The 20,838-nt window shown below is 35.3% G+C and overlaps 1 protein-coding gene across 2 annotated transcripts in view; it reads right to left on the bottom strand.

Annotated features, from left to right (window-relative positions):
* The window catches only part of LRRC7 (leucine rich repeat containing 7), a 391,349-nt gene that overhangs the window by 306,468 nt on the left and 64,043 nt on the right, over positions 1 to 20,838 (bottom strand). For both annotated transcript variants that reach the window (XM_040627144.1, XM_008690729.2), the window contains exon 2: positions 7,482 to 7,684. In XM_040627144.1, the coding sequence (XP_040483078.1) occupies positions 7,482 to 7,684 (203 nt within the window). The remainder of the gene's footprint in view (positions 1 to 7,481; positions 7,685 to 20,838) is intronic.

The following is a 20,838-nucleotide window of genomic DNA, read 5'->3' on the forward strand; positions in this document are numbered from 1 at the left end:
TTTCATGGTTAATTAGTATCAGAACTTGTGTTAAATAAGGCCCTCTTTCTCCAGACGTCTTTACATTATATTGTAGTACTTACATGATAATAACCAGTGATTACAGTCACTACTCTTGTCATAATGCTTCTATCATTTTTATCTATTTAAAAGGAATCTTAGGGTGCCAGGGTGGCTCAGTCAGTTAAGCATCTGCCTTCTGCTCAGGTCATGATCCCAGGGTCCTGAGATCAGGCCCGGCATTGGGCTCCATGCTGAGAAGGGAGCCTACTTCTCCTTCTCCCCCTGCCTGCCAATCTCCTTGCTTGTGCTCCCATGCGCATGCTTGCGCACTCTCTCTCTCTCTCTGTGCTGTCAAATAATAAATAAATAAGTAAAGTCTTTAAAATAAAATAAAAAAATAAAATAAAATAAATAAAAGGAATCTCAAATGAGTGAATCACAAAACATAAAGTTCAAAAGCGATTTTAGAAGATTTATTCCTTCTCCATCCCCATGCATGTAAAAGTACGCTTCATGACACCCTTCCTTTGTTACCTTTGACTGTTTTAGAGTCAGAGAACACATTCCGTAACTTGAGAAAATATCACATGGCAGATCTAATCTATATGGACAAAGTACTCAGAGTTTGAAAGAAAAAAAAAAAAAGCAGAATGCATGGTATTAGGTCACGGATTGCAGAGGAGGCTCAAAAATTACCCCACCTCACTTCAACCCCCAGAATTGCATCAAAAATTAAACAAACAAACCACTATAAAATGAGAGAATTTTATTTTCTGTGACCTGTGCTGAAAGGCTCTAACTCTTCCTGACCTTCCTTACCTCTGGCCACTGTCAAACGTCTTACTCTTCGTAAAATAAAAATAACAGATATCATATTGGAGGAAGCTATCTATGCTGACGTTTTATAACAATGATAAAGTATTGAGGCAGTATCTTAATACTCGTTAACACAATTGAATTGTACAAGAAATCCAGAGAACAGCTTAAGTCTTAAATTTTGTTGGGGGAAACAAGTGGTGGTGGTGATGAGTATTATTATTCCATATACGATAATGGGAAAAACTTCTTTGGTAAGGTGCTGTTTGAGCAGAGGACTGAAGGAAATGAAGAAGGCACAGGCCATGTGGAATGGTGGCAGAGGGAAAAGCAGGGGCCAAGTCTCTGAGCAGAGAGCTTGCTTGGCTTTTCTGTGGAGGCTCAGGACAAACGCTACAATACAGTTGTCATAGCCCATTTGCCGGTCATTAACTCTGAGCTCTATTTTACCTGCTGGCTGCTGGCACAATTCAGGTGCATTTTTGCTGCTCATTTATTTTCTGCAGAGTCAATGAGGATTTCTGCTATTCGGGGCTTAGTGACTGAAGCCATGCCATGACAAAATTTTCATCAGTCTAAAATATCCCCCCTTTGATAAATTCCTGACTGCTTCATATTGGGTGACCAATGCTTCAGCTACACAGCCCTGTATGAGTGGAAACCATGGAACAGTGGGCACCAAGCAATGGTTTTTAATGTAGCCCTTGCCTGGCTCCTGGCTCCCCAGTGCCTGTCTGTTGCCCTGGAGAAGCAACTGTTAGATATGGGGGCATTTTTTTCTGGCATTATCAATATGCCTCCAGAAAATTAGCAAGTTTTAAGAATGTATAGTTTAATATTCAAATTAATATGTTTCTTTGGTCTTCTTCCTAATTATTTAAAAATAGTTGTATGACTTCCCTATATCTCACCCGTTTTGTGTCCCTCTGAGTGCTTTATGGCATTCTGATAGGAAGCTAGAACCTCTCTTTTCTCATATATAAAACTCATATTTTACAAGTAAAATGCTCATGACCTTAAATTTTAAATGACTTGGAAGATGGGAAATTTCCAGAATTAGTTTTGATAGTACCACACAGCCGAGGTTACATCCTTTTCTTCTATTCATTATGAGCCAATAGGTTTTTGTAAGCTATAGATATCCAGATCAAAATCAATTGAGATACCATATTCCTCTTACCCATGGAGTTTTTACCTACATGAGCATAATAAAATTCCCGAATTTTACCCCTGTACACACAGTTGCCATGACTACTGGGGAAAACACAGGTAACTTCTAGGCAAGTTCCCATGGTGGGTTTGTACTGTCATTTTGCTTTTTATAGTTTAATTATTTGTTTTTCAGCAATTTTCTTTTTCCTTTCTTTCTCAGGGACATTATCTTGTCTCCCGGTTTTAATTCTCACCTCTAAGTGGCTAACTCTTAAATCCATCTCCAACTCTGACCTCTCTCCTCAGTTCCATTACATTTTGTTTATTTCTCTGTTGAATACCTCCGTGTGGACAGATATTTTTATTTGCTGTATCAATGTCTAAAACCAAGCTAATAATTATAATGTGTCCAGAGGAATGTAACTAAGATGGGGAAGCATTTAGAAAACGTGTCTTTGAAAAATGTCAAAAAATTTTGGAAACTTGTTTTGGAAAAACAGAACTTTAAGGCAAAGTATATGAATTCCTTTAAAATATCTGAAGGATCAGGGCAGTAATGCAAGAAGCATAGTTCTTTGTCCAGAGAAGGCATGACTTAATAATCTTTGTATCACCCCAAGTGCCTAGCCCAGTTTTAGATGATTAGATACATGGATGGGTATGGGTAAACATAATTAACATATTGCAGACCATTCTAATAACCCAAACTTTCCAATAATAAAATGGTCTGCTTCTAAATTTAGTGCTTTCTTTCATTAATAGAAATATTTATGAAGAGGTTGGATGACTGTTGTGAGAGAAATAAGTGGACATTTCTGCCTTGGGTGGACAGTTAGATTAGTTAACATTGGGTTTCTAAAGGGCAGGGCTTCCTGCCAACACTCACAGGAAACCAAGTAAAACTTTTTTTCAGTTACACACTGAGCTTTTAACTTTTTGTTACTGTAGCATAACCTATTCTATCCTAATGAATACACGGTGTTTGGTAATAGTTTTGGATAGGAATCTAACATCCCATGTGGCCTAAAAGAAGTTAATTAACTTTTCTGGCCTGAATTTGCTTATTAGTAATAATTGAGGGCTAAATTAAATAATCTTCAAAGTTGCATCTATTCAAATATAATACAACATTGTGATTCTGTGAGTCAGGGAAATTTTCTGCATAAACGGTGGTGTTATCACAAATGTGTTGATGCAGCTGGTAGAGTCAAAAAACTACACCCATTTTAGGCAGGGAATTGATTTCCTAGAAGCTGTCTTTGGAGATTTTAGAGTTAAGTCATGCCACATAATTTTTTGTTAGAGAGTCAATGCCCAGAACTATCTTGAGATGTTACAAAATCTTACTTTAGTTTTACTCGGGGTAATTAACATGGGAATTATCCTTCAACTGTGATAGGAGAATGATGAATACTGATTATTGGATATTTCTCTATTCCAGGTATTTCATATGCATTATCTCACCCAATACTCATTTATGTATTTATCTACTTATCATCTATCATCTATCTCACCACTAGCAACCTTGATTATTTTCCCATTTTTGCTAATGAAGAAACTGAAACTCCCAGAAAATAAAATATCTTCCCAACAGCACTGCTAAAATCTAATCCCATGTTTGTCTGGGTCCAAAGGTCACGTTCTTAATCTCTAAAATATTTCAAGGGTAGATTGTAAAGTTTAATATGGAAACATTTTCTAAGTCTGCTGCTTCAGAATTCATCCCACCCTCTTTCACATGTGGTTAAAATGACCTCATCTGTCAAATTCACTCTCTATGTCCTTCAATTTTGGTCACATATTAGCTTTTCCAAATTATTTCTATTCTCTTTTTAAAGGTTCCTCTTCAGTTTTAAGAGGTTTCGCAGCAATTTTTCTCTTTATTGCTTTTTTTTTTTTTTAAACTTTTGTCTTCCAACACTACTTCATATATAATATGCACCTGTTATGGTCTATTACTCTGTCTATAATTTTAAGTTCCTGGTTCAAAATAACAAGCAAAACAGTACTAAATTATAAGCTGTGTGGGTTTTCTGTTACTGTGTGAAAGGCATGTCATTTTGTACTTTTACCTTTTACTACAGCAAATTAAGTAACACAGATTGAACCATTCCTAATAAAACAACTTCCTGTTCTTTCATATCTATTTTTGCATCTTTTCTGACACAGTCTTGACATATCTTTTTCTAATGTCATTAACCTTGACTCTATTCTATACCTGTTGTATAACATCTTACAGTAGCAATTCTTAGCCAGCTAGAATATTCTCTGAATAAAATATCAGAAAGAAAAAAATAAAAAAAAATTATAAAGGTAATTCTTTTCATAATGTAATACCAAAAATACAAATAGTGATCTCATTTACTCAACAAATTTGAGATCACCATGGTAACAATGCCAGGGAAACATAAAGAAAACAATGAAATAAAATTGGAGACAAAAAAGGTTTTATTTAATTTAAATTTGAAGATTAAATGCCCTAGAAACTCAATACTTTGTCTACTTTTCCTCATGAAACAATGACTGTATAACATTTTCTTTGCAGTGTACACTGTGGTAATCTCCCCACAGTCCTTGCACTCCTTCCCTTTATGTTGTGGCCAGCAATCACAAATCCACAGAGGTGGCCCATCATTGTTTAATTCAATCAAGGTAATCTCATTTTCTTGGCATAGTGGATTCTATAGCAAAGGGACTGCATCAGCAATAAACATGTAACACAATTAAGGCCAATGAGACCTAAGGATAAGTTAGGACTTTCTTGTCTTTCTCAGAAAAACAGAGAGTTTTTGTTTAACTTCTTGTTTTTCTAATATGCACAAATATATTCATGTACAATTGTGATATCTCAACGTCAGATAATTTAGATCATATCTCAATATCAAATACATTAGAAGAAAGTAACACAGAGCTGTTTTATGAAAGCAACACCTTGAATTTGGGAACTCAAAGAAACCTTGAGAGATTATGTGAAAGATCTTTGAAATATATAAAGCATACCAATAACCAAAGATAACAATTTCTTCTCAAATCAATACACTGGGAAATCATATTGAGTCTTTGGTTCACTTGTATTATTTTTATGTATTGTTAATCCAAGCTTACGTAGGCTCCTGGTGACTTACGTGATACATAAGATTCTCCAATGACACTATCTGCATAATTCATCGAGTCAAACAATGCTTAGTGACTCTCAATGCCTTTCATAATCTGGGTTCTCCATGCTCTCCCTACTCTACTTACATATTGTTGGCATTCCCTTACTAGTGTTGGCACTCCCTGCTGTTCCAGACTCTTCACAGCTCTACTGTCCCTCTCCTCGCCCTCTCTGTATGTACATCTTAACTTTTGCATCTTTACCTTTTGGTCAAGCCTTCCTGGACCCCCTGCAAGAATGAAACTTTTCTCTTCAATGGTATTTGGCTCTTTGGCTCTGATTACACATTATCATTTTGGTCTCTAATGCTTCAGTTTTCTCTGTGATTAGGTGGTTAGATCCTTGAGAGTAAGAATTGAGATTGATTTCTCTTGTACCCTCCTAAGGCCTCAAACACCGTGTAGTAATATAGATATTAAATAAACACTTGATTGATAAACCATGTTTTTGCTATTTTTCTTACAGAATCTGTTGCATGGATCTAGAAAAAGACTTTAAATAACTAGATTGGCTTAGGGCTCTCAAGATTCAGCAAATAAAAATACAGGATGCCAAGTTAAATAACCATTTTTTTTTTTAGTATAAGTATATCAAATGCATTTTGGGGGCATAATTATACCAAAAATATTCCAGTTTTTAGTTTAAAATTCAAATTTCAATGGATGTCCCTTATTTATCTGGCAATCTTAGATGGGACTGCTCTAAAAAAATACTTATTTTTCTAAATTAGAGCTAAATGTCACATTTATGAGTTGTTTAATGTTTATGTCATTTTGCTAATCAAGTCCTGTAGTACATGAAATTCTCTGCATTGTTCCACTGGCAGTGACAAGAAAGAGACTGAATACCCATTATGTGAACATCACCATGTGTACAGGGAGGCAGAGATGAATAAGATGCCAACTCTGCCCTCCAGAAGTTCATAGCCTTTGGGAGAAACAGCCCATTTCAAGCCAGCCTCTACTTGATATGCATCTACACGGCACTCCATACAGTTAAAACTCTTTTTAAGCCTCACCCAGACCTCCTGATCCAAAATCCAAGACGGCGCTATATACTTTGGTTGTCAAAAATGAAGTATATTGGTTTTGAAGTACATATTAAATAATTCCTGCCTCTAAAGTATTATATTAATACCATAATTTATAATCCTAAGTGAAAACAATTATTCATGATTTGGTTTGATCAGCACATTATACTCAGAATTTGATAATGAAGTGAGTTTTTATTATGGAAGTTTCCTTTCCTGGTTCCTGGGTATTTAATATGCATTTTTTTTAGCATAAGCAATAGAAATGTATTGCAAGACATTTTTTCCCTCTGAGTCATTATGTAAATCCTTCACAGGTAAATGCTATACCAGCTACTTAATGTGAGTCACTTATCTAGATGATCATTAATATATGGTGGTTTAGATTTTGAGCCTCTCTGCTGTGTGGCCTTAGTCTGTGTTAGCTAATCTTTAATCATCCAATCTTTTCTGCAGTGGAGAACAGGAGGCAGGAGATATTTTCTTTGCACAGCACAATGTCATAATGGCAGTGTGTGTGCAAAGTTCTATATTAGTTAAATTTTTAGCTATACTCTGCTTATACTTGTATGCCATATATTCAGTGATGTCTGTAATAATCAAAGATTCCAAATTCCAGAAATAATAGCATGTTTTTCATAATAGTATTAACTGTGTGTGTGTGTGTAAAAGTACTTCTTAGACTTGGAACATATATTTCAAGGTTTTAAAACAATGTTTCCTTATCCTACAACATAAAAATTTCACTTCTGGAATAGAGGGTCATATCTTTCCTTTCTTTTCCAAACATAAGCTATTGATCTCAACACATTGATATTGATCTCAATCTGTATTTTCATGGAGGCCATTTTAAATTAAAATAAGGCGTAATTCAGGGGCATCTGGGTGGCTCAATCGATTAAGCGTCTGCCTTTGGCTCAGGTCATGATCCCAGGCTCCTGGGATAGAGCCCTGCATCAGGCTCTCCACTCAGCAAGGAGTCTGCTTGTCCCTCTGCCTCTCCCCCTGCTTGTGCTCTCTCTCGCACTCTCCTTCTCTCTCAAATAAATGAAAATAAAATCTTTAAAAAAACAAATAAAATAAGGTATAATTCATAAAATGATGATGTCCGTGGAGTTCAACTGGTCATTAATATATCACATTAAGTTACAAATGAAGTGGTATTAAAAGGTACCAACAAGAATATTGGGGAAAGTTATATCAGTTTGAACAACTTGCCAATTGTCCAGAGAGAAGGCTATTGTTAACATTATCATTATGCCAAGTCTTCGGATATTATGAAATACTCATCTACAGTGTATATTTTAGGTTGTCAAAGATTACCTTGGGTAGCTCTTCAATTTGATTGGCATCTAGATAAAGTTCCTCTAACGTCCGCTCAAAGTTAAAGACCTCCTTTGGCACCTGCTGAAGACTGCAGTGGGAGTAGTCTAAAACTGAGATGATTTCTTCTTCACCTCGGAAACATCGGCACGGCACCAGTCGGCCGATGATTTTCCGTTTGGTGGTCATCTCCAGGCACTGCACTGAAGAAAAAAAAAAAAAAACAGGAAAAAAAAACTGCTTAATTGACTGACTTTGGAGGGCATTCCTATAATATTAAAGCCTTAGAAATTTAATTTTGGTATATATTTTATAATTATATAATGGTTTGAAGTTTATATAGGACATGTACATGCATTATATCACTTAATACTTGAATAGCCCTGCAAGGTATGTGAGATAGGTTTCATTCCCATTTAACAAACAAAGAAACAGAAGTCAGAGAGGTTAAGAGATTTCCCATCATCACACAGTTTTGGAATGGCAGAATCTAGCCAGATTACAATCCTGACTCAGGGCAATGCAATTACTATGTTTACATTCTCACTTGACACACAAATCTATATGTTTTTAAATTTTACTAAATTACACTGCAGAACAGAAATATTTGGAATTTGTTGGTATTCAAGTTTCACCCCTAAGGTTTATGATGACCTCTTTTGACCCACAAATTCATTCCATTAATTAACATATATTTACTGAATAATCACTATGTTCCAGGCACTGATCTAGTACTGGGATACAGTGATGAATTGAACAAATTCCCTGTTTTCATGAAGCTTCTATTCTATTGGAGCTACAGATTAGAGATGGATTGGTTTTTTGCTTCCAAATGAGAACCTATCTTTATGAATCTTATGACCTTAATGGGAGAAAACAACTTATAATCATGGTAGAAATTCCTGTAACATCTTTGTCTAGGTTAAACTGACCAACTGTCATGAAATCTTACACAGGCTTGTACCATGTCACTTACAGCACTTTACTAAATCTATTGATTTTCATGTTATTCTTCTAGACTATAAGGCTCTTGAGAGTAGGAACCGTGTTCTATTCATTTTGCATTTGTCTTGGTGCTCAACATGCAGCAAATATTTAATAACAAATGTAGAATGAACAAAGGAATTTTATGGAACCACAAAAGACCCCAAATAGCCAAAGCAATCTTGAAAAAGAAAAAGCAAAGCTGGAGGCATCACAATTCCAGACTTTAAGTTATATTACAAAGCTGTGGTGATCAAGACAGTGTGGTACTGGCACAGAAACAGACCCATAGATGAATGGGACAGAATGCAAAACCCAGAAATGGACTCACACTATATGGTCAATTAATCTTCAAAAAAGCAGAAAGAATATCCAATGGAAAAAAGATAGTCCCTTCAACAAATGGTGTTCGGAAAACTGGACGGCTTCATGATAAAGAATGAAACTGGACCACTTTCCTGAACAATACACAAAAATATATTCCAACGGATGAAAGACCTAAGTGTGAGACAGGAAACCATTAAAATCCTAGAGGAGAACAGAGGCAGTAATCTCTTTGATGTTGGTGGTAGAAACTTCTTACTAGACAGATCTCCAGAGGCAAGGGAAACAAAAGCAAAAATAAACTATTAGGACTTCATCAAAATAAAAAGCTTCTGCACAGCAAAGGAAACAATCAACAAAACTAAAAATCAGGCCGACAGAATGGGAGAAGATATTTGTAAGTGACATATCTGATAAAGGGTTAGTATCCAAAATCTATAAAGAACTTATAAAACTCAACAACCAAAAAACAAATAATCCAGTTAAAAAATGGGCAGAAGACATGAATAGATATTTTTCCAAAGAAGATAGCCAGATGGCTAACAGACATGAAAAGATGCCCATCACTCATCATCAGGGAAATACAAATCAAAACTACAATGAGATATCACCTCCCACCAGTCAGAATGACTAAAATTAACAACACAGAAAACAATAGGTGTTGGTGAGAATGAGGAGAAAGGGGAACCCTCCTACCCCATTGGTGGGAATGCAAACTGGTGCAGCCACTCTGGAAAACAGTATGGATGTTCCTCAAAAAATTAAAAATAGAACCAACCTACAACCCAGCAATTGTATTACTATGTATTTACCCAAAGGATAAAAAAGACTAATTTGAAGGGATAAATGCACCCTAATGTTTGTAGCAGCATCATCAATAATAGCCAAATTATGGAATGAGCCCAAATGTCCACTGACTGAGGAACAAAGAAAATGTGTTGTGTATATATACAGTGGAATATTACTCAGCCATCAAAAAGAATGAAATCTTGCCATTTGCAAAGACACGGATGGAGCTAGAGACTACTATGTTAAGTGAAATAAGTCAGTCAGAGACAGACAAATACCATATGATTTCACTCATATGTGGAATTTAAGAAACAAAACAAATGAACATGGGGGAAAAAGAGAGAGGCAAACCAGGAAACAGACTCTTAATTACAGAGAACAAACTGAGGGTTGCTGGAGGAGAGGTGGATGGGGAGATGGGTTAAATGAATGATAGGTATTAAGGAGGGCACTGGTTGTGATGAGCCCTGGGTGTCATATATAAGTGATAAATCACTAAAGTCTACACCTGAAACTAATATCACACTGTGTGTTAACTAACTGGAATTTAAATAAAAACTTGAAACTAAAAACAACAAAAATACAAAAATACAAACAAATAAAAAATGAATTCATGAATGATTAAATGAATATATTTAGGGCTCTCCTCCCTCCCTCCCAACCACCATCAACTGTTGACAATTTGAAAAACTTCTCATTCTAACTAAAGGTCAGTACCTCTGTGAATGTGTCTCCAGTTAGAACGACTAGAGTCTTCCTCTGAGTTCCCAGAGCACTAACCACATTGCTTCCCAATTACATGTTCTATTTCCCCCCTAGGTAAGTTCTTTGAAGAAAGGATCTTGTCTTATTCATTTTTAAATTCACAGATACAATATAGTTTCTCAGCTACGGAGTAGTACCAAATGAGCATTAATTTGAAACATGAACTTTTTTGGTTGATTTATATGACTTACCAACTTAAGTTTATTACCAGAAAGTAGTGTTAGTTTATAAAAACAACATAGCATTTTGCTTTTAAATTGCTTAGGTTAAATCAAATTTGGTGGGAAATGAGTAGAAAATGTTTAAGAGATGTTGCACATTCAGCCCAAGCCATCCTTACCCTTTCTTTAACTTCCAAAATTAATAACATAATATTTTGAGGACAGGTTCATGAGTCAGCCCTTACAGATGGTTATTTGCACTTGGTATTCTGTAGAAGACCAACCAAAAACATTAAAAAGATGACCTTTCTTCTTCATTACTTTCTATCTCTTGAACTCCTACACTTCACATTCTAAGAGCCTGAATCACAAGGTTTTGTAACTGTTATTTTACCTGACCTTACTTGAAATCCCTGATTATCCGTTGGTGCCTTTCCTGTCTCTACCTGGGACCTACCATACATTAGGCAGCCAGTAGATGCATCTAGTAAATATCTGACACATATTAGGCACCTAGTAAATGTTTGTGGAAGTTATTATAGTTGTAAGGTAAGTGATGATGGCTTAGACTATGACAGTAACAGTAAGGATGGAAAGAAGTGATGGATTGGAAAGATATTTAAGAAGAGGAATCCAATGTGTTTTGGTGTTGGATTAAATGAGAGGGGGAGGGGAGCCTGGGGGACAGAGAGGTGTCTGAAAAGCTTCCCAGATTCCCAGGTTTTAATTTGAGTCCCTAGTAGTCACATCAACCACACAGCTGTAATGTCATGCCCTGTCTGCCTCTCTGACCCACAGATGAATGTGCATTCAACTGTTCATGCCTGTGTTGTCCAGTGCCTAGCACTCACCCTATTGTGTTGAACCATGTAACTATTTCTAGATACCTGTCTGTTGCTGCCACTGTAAATTTTCAAATATAAAATAAGAGGAAAAAGAATATCCAGGCTTGCGCCTAAACCATTTGGCCAGAGGGTCCACTGTCCACTAAGACTTTTGGAATTCAGCTCACTTAAGACTGTTTTCCTTTTCACTGCCCCAAGATGTAGGCTCTTCTGGTCATCTTTTCTGTCCCTTCTCTCATCTCCACAATGTACTGAAGTTTTCCCCTGACCTAATTTCTCTCTTCTCTATTCCCTCTGAACTCTGAGAACGTGCCTTATACCATGATTGATAATCCCATTGAGTCTTGTCCTCTTCACCAAATGCTCCCTCAGTCTCAACTAAAACTTGAATCACTTGTAGCCTTTAAAAGTGGAGCATGCTGACATCCTCACCCCTTAAACACTTCAGGGCTGGAAAGTGGAATTGTTATCCCCCTTGCTCTCTAAAAACTATTATTCTTCTCTCCTCCTGTAAAACACGTCTTCCTTTGATGGTCTCATCATCTAGTGGTAACATCTTCCTCTCTCATGCCATTCATTTACCATTTCTTGAACATTCTTCTGCACCCATTGATAACTTTGGTATCTCATTTCTGGACTATCTCTCAATCATAACTCCTTCTAATCCTGATTTATGCTCCCTACATCGAATAACTTTCAATTTTTGAGCTTTTCTTCATCTTAAATTTCTAAATAACTTGATTATAACGCTACTCCTTCATTTTTCAATTACAGGTTTCTAGCATGTAATGTGGTTTAACTTCCCGCTAACAAATTCCAACACACTTCTAACCAAGCAAAAATATAGAGAGAGGAATTTTGTTTTAAATTAATAGTATTTATTTTATTATAACTATATACTATTATAATTCAATCACATTTTATTTATTGTGCATTTTTTTTGCTTCTTTATTTTCTTATTTTTTCTTTGCTTTATTTTTCTATGTACCTTTCACTAATTCAATTCTCTATTTCCTCTTGGTAGAGTCAAATGAGTATAATCTGTCATTTTCCCCCTGGAATAATCCTTCAGGAACACTGTATTTTCTTGTTCCTGTCTGGAACTGTTATCCTAAAATCTCTCTTCACTATTATTCTGTGAATTTTCCATTTCTTTTTTGTGTTACATCTTCTATTTTCTGAATCCCATGTCTTTTCTTTATGGACTTATTGGAATACAACATCCAAGGTGGAATATAACATCTAGTAATTGACTGAGAAAGGATCTCTGGTACATGAATCTCCGAACATGGTTTCATTTCACCCACAAACAAGTGAAAATTTGACTGGATATATATTTCCGGGTCAGAATTAATTTCCCTTCATAAAATTGAAGGCATTTTTAATTTATTATTTTCTAACTTTTAAAGTTGTTGCCAGGAAATCAAGTTCTATCACTATTCAAAATCCTGTGTTATACTCACCTTCCCTTCCACCAGAACATCTTAGAATTTTTATGTTGTCTTCAGTCTTTTGAAACTTCATGGTAATGTGCTTTGATGCATGTTTTTTAATCCTTTGTAGTGGGTACTTGACAGACTCTTACACTTTGGAAGCACTTATCTTTTAATTTTGTTAAATTTTCTGTCATTATATAATTGGTAATTGTCTCCTCTACATTGTTTTTATTTTCTCTTTTTCTGCAATCTCAATTAGCTGGTGTAGGACCTATCTCCTAGATGTATCCTGTAATTCAATTATTTTTTTCTTTTGTAATTTCTGTGTCTTTGTCTTGTTATTCTATTTTCTGGGAGATTTTCTCAACTTGATCTTCTAAACTCATCTGCTGTATTATCTTTTATCTGGGGCATATTTTTACTGTCAAAAGTTATTTGTTGCTTCCTGAATGCTCCTTTTATATAGTAACCTGTTTGTTTTTGAGGGTGCCATATCATTTTCATTTCTCTCAGAAGATATTAACTATAGGCTTTTTGTCTTTGTCCCCCTGCTCTTTGCATTATTTCTAAGTTCTATTTGCTGTGTTTCTTTCGATCTTTATCTTTCATAATAGGGGTTTTCCACAAATATCTGGTGATCCCTGACTGTCCTTCAGAATTGAAGAGTAAAGCTCTAGGATGCTAATTGGAAGTTTTATATGCATGATAGGTTTCATTGCAGGATGATCTGGCAGCAAGCCAAAGAATATTCTGGTCTTCTGCCTGGGGCATAGCTATGTAGCTTTATATAGAGAGTATTTCAGTCAATTTTCCTGTTTTCAGTACTAAGTATCTTCAGTTTCTTGCCTGGTACCTGTTGTCTCCAAGACTATAAGGAGGTCTGTGCAGTAAATCAATTTTCATACTATATTGTAGCTAACTGTATTTTGTATGTAGATGATATTAACTACATATTCCTTCTCTTTCATCTCAAAATTCATTGAAATTTCTTATTTCCTGATGCCTTCTCTTCTATTTTCTCTGTCCATATGATTATGTGTATTTTATTTTTATTTATTTATTTTTAAAGACTTATTTATTTGAGAAAGGGAGAAAGAGAGACAGTATTCCGGAAGGGGCAGAGGGAGAGGAAGAGAAGCATATTCCACTAAGTGCAGAACCTGACGCAGGGCTCATCTTATGACCCTGAGATCATGACCTGAACAGAAATCAAGAGCTGGATGCTTAATCGACTGGGCCACCCAGGTGCTCTGAGTATATGTATTTTAAAGTTCCTTTTAGTTTAGTGGAATAATCTGCATTTTAAGAATAGATAAATAAGGAAGGTGAGAGATTAACTTCCATGTTTAAAATAATTCATACTTTTCCTTTCTTCTTACCCTACCTATTAGGAGCATTAGAGGACTACATCCTTTTTTTGGAAACATTCTTTGGCTCCCCTGACATCATACTCTTCTGACATTTATTCTTCCACTTTGGTTCTTCCATTTCAGTCTTTCAAGAAGGTGCCATCCTCTTTACTGAACACTGAGATTTATAATATTAGATATGGTCCTCGCCCCTGCCCCTGCCCCAGGCTTGTTGCCTTTTTAACTATACATTCCCTCCCTTTACAATCTTCATTCACCCGACTTCATTTAACTTTGATAATAGCTGGCTGTAAAATTTCTTTTATCTCTACTCAGATTTATTTCCCTCATCATTTCCACTTTATGTTTTAAGAGCATCTCAAACATAACGTGTTCAAAATTGATGTGACGCTCTTGAAAGGTACAGAGCACATCATCATGGTCAAGAGCTTGGACTCTGGCTGTGTGAGTTGGTACATTATTTTATCCCTATATTTAGTCATCTGCCAAATAACAGAGTGCATACAAAGCACTTACAATTGTTTTTTCAGGTTTTAAGCATTCACTCAGTCTTAGCAATTACTGCTCTGCCCAAGCCTCCTCCTCCTCCTATGTTCTCCATCTCAGTGAACAGCAACACCATTCACCCAGTTTCTCAAGACAGAAACTTTGGCATTGTCCTTGACTCCTCTAATTCCCACACTCCACATCCCTAACAATCACCAAGTATTAATGATTAAATAGCTGGAATATTTCCTCAATGAAGCCTATTTTTCTTCATTTCAAGTGCCCAGCAACCTAGCTCGAACTATTATCTCTTGCATTTATACTTGTCTGTTGTTCTTCTAACACAGTACAGCTGCAGTGACCTTATAAAACACAAATAGTATGTCACCCTCTTGCTGCAAATACTTCAATGACTCCTCTCTGCCCTCCGGGCGAAGTCCAAAATTTTTACTGTGGCCTGCCAAGTATAATACAGTCTTGAGGTCTGATTCCTACCTTCCACACTCACACCGAGCTCCCTTTGCAGCCTGGCCAGGTAGGTACCACTCTTCTGATTGCTTTCTGTGCTATTTGTATTCATGATTTCTTTTGCATTCCTAAGACTAAATTTTCTTTTTTTCCTAGGGCCCACAGAAATAGGGCTGCCTCTATATAAGACAATTTCCCTTGCCTTTTAAAAAAAATTACTTTAAGGGAAAATAGCTCTTCCTATTCAACAAAGCAGGCTGTGATTCTTGAGAACGTGTTCCAGCTATATGCTGCAATTCCCTTTGATTACATTTCAGTAACGTACTCAATATCAAGCTTGTCCACTAGACTGAAAGCTCTGTGAAGACATGGACCATGTCTAGCCTGTACAGCAATGTATATTTCCAGCCACTTGTCTAGTATCTGATTTAGAGTACTTTAAAAATATTAACTATTAATGAATATAGGAGCTAAACATGATTATAATGACTTCTGTTTATACAGATTTTTGAAAATTTCAAACCAATTTGCAATCTATCATCTTGCTTTTTTTACAAGAAATAGGTATTCATATATTGTTTTCCATATTTTAGTAGCAAACCAAAGTTTAGTGAGTCTGTGATATATATAAGGTCACACCAGAATAATTAGTATACCTGAAATTGGATATCATATCTTTTTACTCCGAAACCATTGATTTTTTTTTACTTTAGCAGATTCTGTATTACATTAACAGCCATGTATGTAGGTTAGCATATGAGAATTTACAAAGACATGAATTTATCAGCAGTTCTATCACACACACACACATGCATGCACATAGGCATGCACACATGCACATGCTTGACAGTGATTTAGACATAAAATATTTCGTAGGTGCAAAACGGAATGAAGAGTAGCAGTGAGGGAAATATCTAGCAATCAGTTTTAAAGACTTCTTTGAATGTCAAAGGAATGGAAATGTAGAAAGGTAGAATGGAGAAAGTGTTTCAGGAATTGGGTAGAACACAAAACACAAGAATGAGTAGGTTACATACATGCTATACAGAAGAGCATGTTTGTTTTTCTCCAAAACATGACCAGTGCCCGGTATACCATAGAGGGGCGTGTAGCTTCGCATCCAGTGTTTGGACTTTGACTCAAAAGTAATCTGACTTCCCGTGTTAACATGGATCCTTGGCACACATCCAAAAAAGTAATTCTTAGATTTTCAGTTTTTCAAAGGGATTTAAAAGACAAGAGGAAAATAGGTAAACAGGTATTCATCTCTTTCTGTTAAAGCCCTACCAGTAAATTCCTTGAAATGTAAGATAAGAGAATCCTTTTCTAGATTCTCAGGGCACTGCATGGATTCTCTTCTTTCCTGAAAATATATACATTTTTAATCTAAATTGAATTGCTAAAGAGGATTTTTCTTTTTCTTTGCCACAGTGTGCAGTCAATAGCCTCCCTTTCAACACTCTCCCAGAGCAAAATGCATTTATACAGCAGGGCTTGCTAACCTGGACTAACCAAGGTGAAGTAACAAAAAGATTCATCTTGCTACATTCTTCAAATCCTTCTCTATTGATTAAGTGAAAGATTTTTGCAACCACTTAAGAATTACGCCTGTGGTAGTTGACTCAAATAATAAGAATATGTGTATCAAAACACCTGAATTTCAATACTACTGCATTCCCTAGGATTTTAGACCCATGTTTGTCCATGTTATCCTTACCTAATATTCCATACCTGGAAAGACAAAAAGACAAAAGAAAGTACGATCTTTCCAAGATTTGTGATAAATACTCTGGCTGTTTTCATTAGTTGGCACGGTCTTACATTTTTCAAATGACAAATGTTTCTAATTTATTTGCTGAGAAACCCTTTGCTTCACTAAGTGTGCCACAGGGATATGAAAACCTGCCAAGCTCTCTCCATGTCCTACTTCAAGAAACATCTTTAAAGCCATTACCTAACCTCAAGTATGTCTCTGAAACCTCCTTATCCAGACAACATACATGGTGATTCTAGGACTCTAAGTGGAACATTTAAGGCTTCTTTCTTTGTTTTTTGACTGTTGAAATAATTATATTTCAAAAATACTCCAATTTCATAGGTTTGTTTTCATTTTATCATTACAATATTTGAAAGCCTGCAACTGTTACACATGGTTTGATTTGCTATCCATACAAGCAAACCAGTTTATCTTTGTGAAGATCGATGGACTGGTATTGGGACAAACCCTTTATGGTCTTTAATGCTGATATCACACCAGCAATCAAAACAAGAAATCAAGAAAGAAAGCATGATACCTGGTACCAAGTAGGAGTTTATTAAATATTTCTAAGTTCTGCTTTTAGACAAGTTACTTATTTTAAGAACAGCAATGCTCCGTTCTCTCTCTGCACATTCTTCCCAGGAATTTTCATCTACTGACTTCAAAGAGATTTCAAAGAGTTTCTATGAATGATTTCTAATATAAACCATTATCCCTGATGTAGTTCCTAACTGCTTAATGAACTACCAATTTTTAACTAACACTCTACTTGTCTAAAGCAGAATTTGGAAATATTTATTAAGTTCCTACTCTGTACCAGACACTGCTCTATTTCTGGATTTCTTGTTTTGATTAGTTGTGTTTTCATTCTCTCAATTCTGTACCTTGGAGTCATCTTTTATTGTTCCTCTCTTTTTTTTTCTATATTAAACATTTCTCATCTTCCTCTTCCTTTCTTTACCATGTACTCAATCTAGTTCAGACCCTTGCCATCTCCTAGGAATATTGCTGAAATTAATACTGAATGAAAGTATACTATTTCCAGACATCTTTCCTCTGTAATCATTTATTCAATAAATATTTATTAAGTGTCTACAATGGGCTAGGTACTAGGCTATAGGCTAGGAAATACCAGCGAAAAGAACTTAAAAGAACTCCGGTCACTGCTCTAATGAATTCATTGGATTGTGAGGGAGATGAATATTAAATAAAAGGTTTTCAAATAAATCTGTAATTGTACATTATGATAATTGCTATACAAAAAAATATTAGTGCTTTATCATTTTATATATTGACATTTACACTAAATATCTTAATTAATTTTCTAAAATGTATGTCCATTCCCTAGTTCTAGAAGCTTCACTGCATCTACATTTTCAACAGCAATGTTTCCCAGTCCTGGGTTGTATTTTCCTCCAAGAAATAAGCAGTGTGAATTAGCATATTAAGGGCTCAGAGAGGTCTTGTGATAAAGGATTATGCTTATCTTTGTTCAAACCAGTGTTTCCTAAACCACTTTTTTAAAAATTAAAAAGTTAAAAACTTTAAGTTTATCACTATAATTAGGATTCAGTATTCTGAACCACACATTTTAGGAAAGGCTCATCTACAAGATTCTTTAGCTTGACATTCAAGCTGTCTTCAACCAAACTTTTCAGCTATTTTACTCCTACAAGCATACATTTCCAATTCTATGCTCTAGCTTATACCACTCTCAATGTTGAATGTCCCTTATCCATTTTCTTCATCTAAAGTCACCAACCAATCTATGGTAACATGTTTACATCTCTTTAAATCATCTTGAATGATTTTATTTGTTGGCTATTATAATTTATTTGCAGATCTTAAAACATCACAGTACCAGACGTTACAAAAATCTGTGAATTGGAATTTTTTGGAATAATAAATGGAATATTTTGTTTTACTCTTTATTTATGTCCTTGCCTACTAGTCAGTGTGTACTGTTAGAAAAAAATCCGCAGCACTTGAGTCTGGATCACTCATGGGAGGTCAAATTTTTCTTTATAAAGTCTTCTCTGGCTGTTCCAGACTATAAATAAGGCTGCTTTCCTTGTCTTCTTTCTCCTTACTGTTTATATTATCATCTTAACACTACCCTAAAGAACATCAACCTAAAGATTATAGACTCAATCTGAAAAAAAATCTCTTGAGAGATTTGTAATAAGTAATGGCATATATAGGCTTACTCAAAATTTCTCCTTATTGTATCACATAGATGAATAACAATATTTTAATACTTCATTTCTTTTCTGACCACACATCCTGTCTTGGAATTTTTATCTACTGATTTACGTAAATATATAAATATAGCTATAGAAGACAGTAGAAAGCAAACTTGAAGACTGATTAAAAATAGCTCAAGTTCAGGGAAAGGTTCTAATTCTTTAAAAAACTGTTACAGTATATAAAGAACTTATAAAATGAACACTCAAAAAACAAATACTACAGTTTAAAAATGGAAAAAAGCATGAATAGACTTTTTTCTGAAAAAGACATCCAGATGGCCAACAGACCCATGAAACGATCCTCCACATCACTCATCATCAGGGAAATACAAATCAAAAGTACAAGGGGATATCACCTCTCTCCAGTCACAATGGCTAAAATTAACAACACAGGAAGCAACAGGTGTTGGTGTGGATATGGAGAAAGGGGAACCCACTTATACTCTCTTGGTGGGAATGCAAACTGCTGCATCCGCACTGGAAAACAGTGTGGACATTTCTCAAACACTTAAAAATGGAACTACCCAACGACTCAGCAATTGCCCATCTAGGTACTTACCCAATGGATACAAAATATAGACTCAAAGAGGCACATGCACCCTGATGTTCATAGTGGGTTTTTCAACAATAGCCAAACTATAGAAAGAGCTCAACTGCCCATCAACTGAGGAATTGATAAAGGAGTTGTGACATATATAGACATGTACATATAGTTGTGACATATGGAGCTAGAGTGTTGTGCTAATGAAATAAGTCAGTCAGAGAAAGACAAAAAACATATGACTTCACTCAGATGTGGAATTTAAGAAACAAAACAGATGAACATGTAGGAAGGAAAAAGAAAAGAGAGAGGGAAGCAAACCATGAGACAACAACAGAGAACAAACAGGGTAGATGGAGGGAGCTAGGTGGTGGGTAGTCTAAATGGGTGATGGGTCAGCACTTGTTACGATGAGGACAGGGCATTATAGGTAAGTGAAAAATCACTAAATTCTACTCCTGAAATGAATATTACACTACATGTTAACTAATTAGAATTTAAAAATCTAAATAAACAACAAAAAAGAAAAAAAAACTGTTACAGTTCTATTTCTTGAAGAATATTGCTTTCAGGCAAGATGTGAACCCTAGCCAAGATTAGTATGAAGAAACAAATTTCTAAGCATTAGGACACTTTCAAAGATTTAACTTTCATAAGGTGATAACTTAAAATAATAACTTTCTGGAATAGGATTTGAAGACTTGTTTATATAGAGAAACAGAATAAGAGAATAGAATGGAAATGGTAAGATACAAGCTATTTAATTACTAGAAAATTAGGTTTGGTTGCAACCTTAGCCTAATCACTTATCTCATCCTTGAATAAATTATTCAGATGATGGTTTTATACCTTAATATCTCCTGAGATATTTTTATACTGTAGTATAAGACAATGGTTTATGTTCTTAATGATGACTGAGTTACCAAGAAAAGATCAATTATTCAGCATGATTTATTGAAAAGCCAGAGATATGTATAGTACATTTAGATGTAATTTAATTAAATATTTTATTTAATGAAAATCTGGGCATATGATGACCAATATTTATTTTTGTAAAGAGTCAATCTATGTGAAAACCTTCACATCTTGACTAGGAGCTTTAGTAGGAGCTAGTAAGAAAGTATTTTCCACATAGTTGTCTCATCTCAGGGATTTCTTGCCTTTTGTGATGTTGACACAATGT

This window comes from Ursus maritimus, unplaced genomic scaffold, assembly GCF_017311325.1.
Source record: "Ursus maritimus isolate PB19 unplaced genomic scaffold, ASM1731132v1 scaffold_12, whole genome shotgun sequence".
Lineage (NCBI taxonomy): Eukaryota > Metazoa > Chordata > Mammalia > Carnivora > Ursidae > Ursus > Ursus maritimus.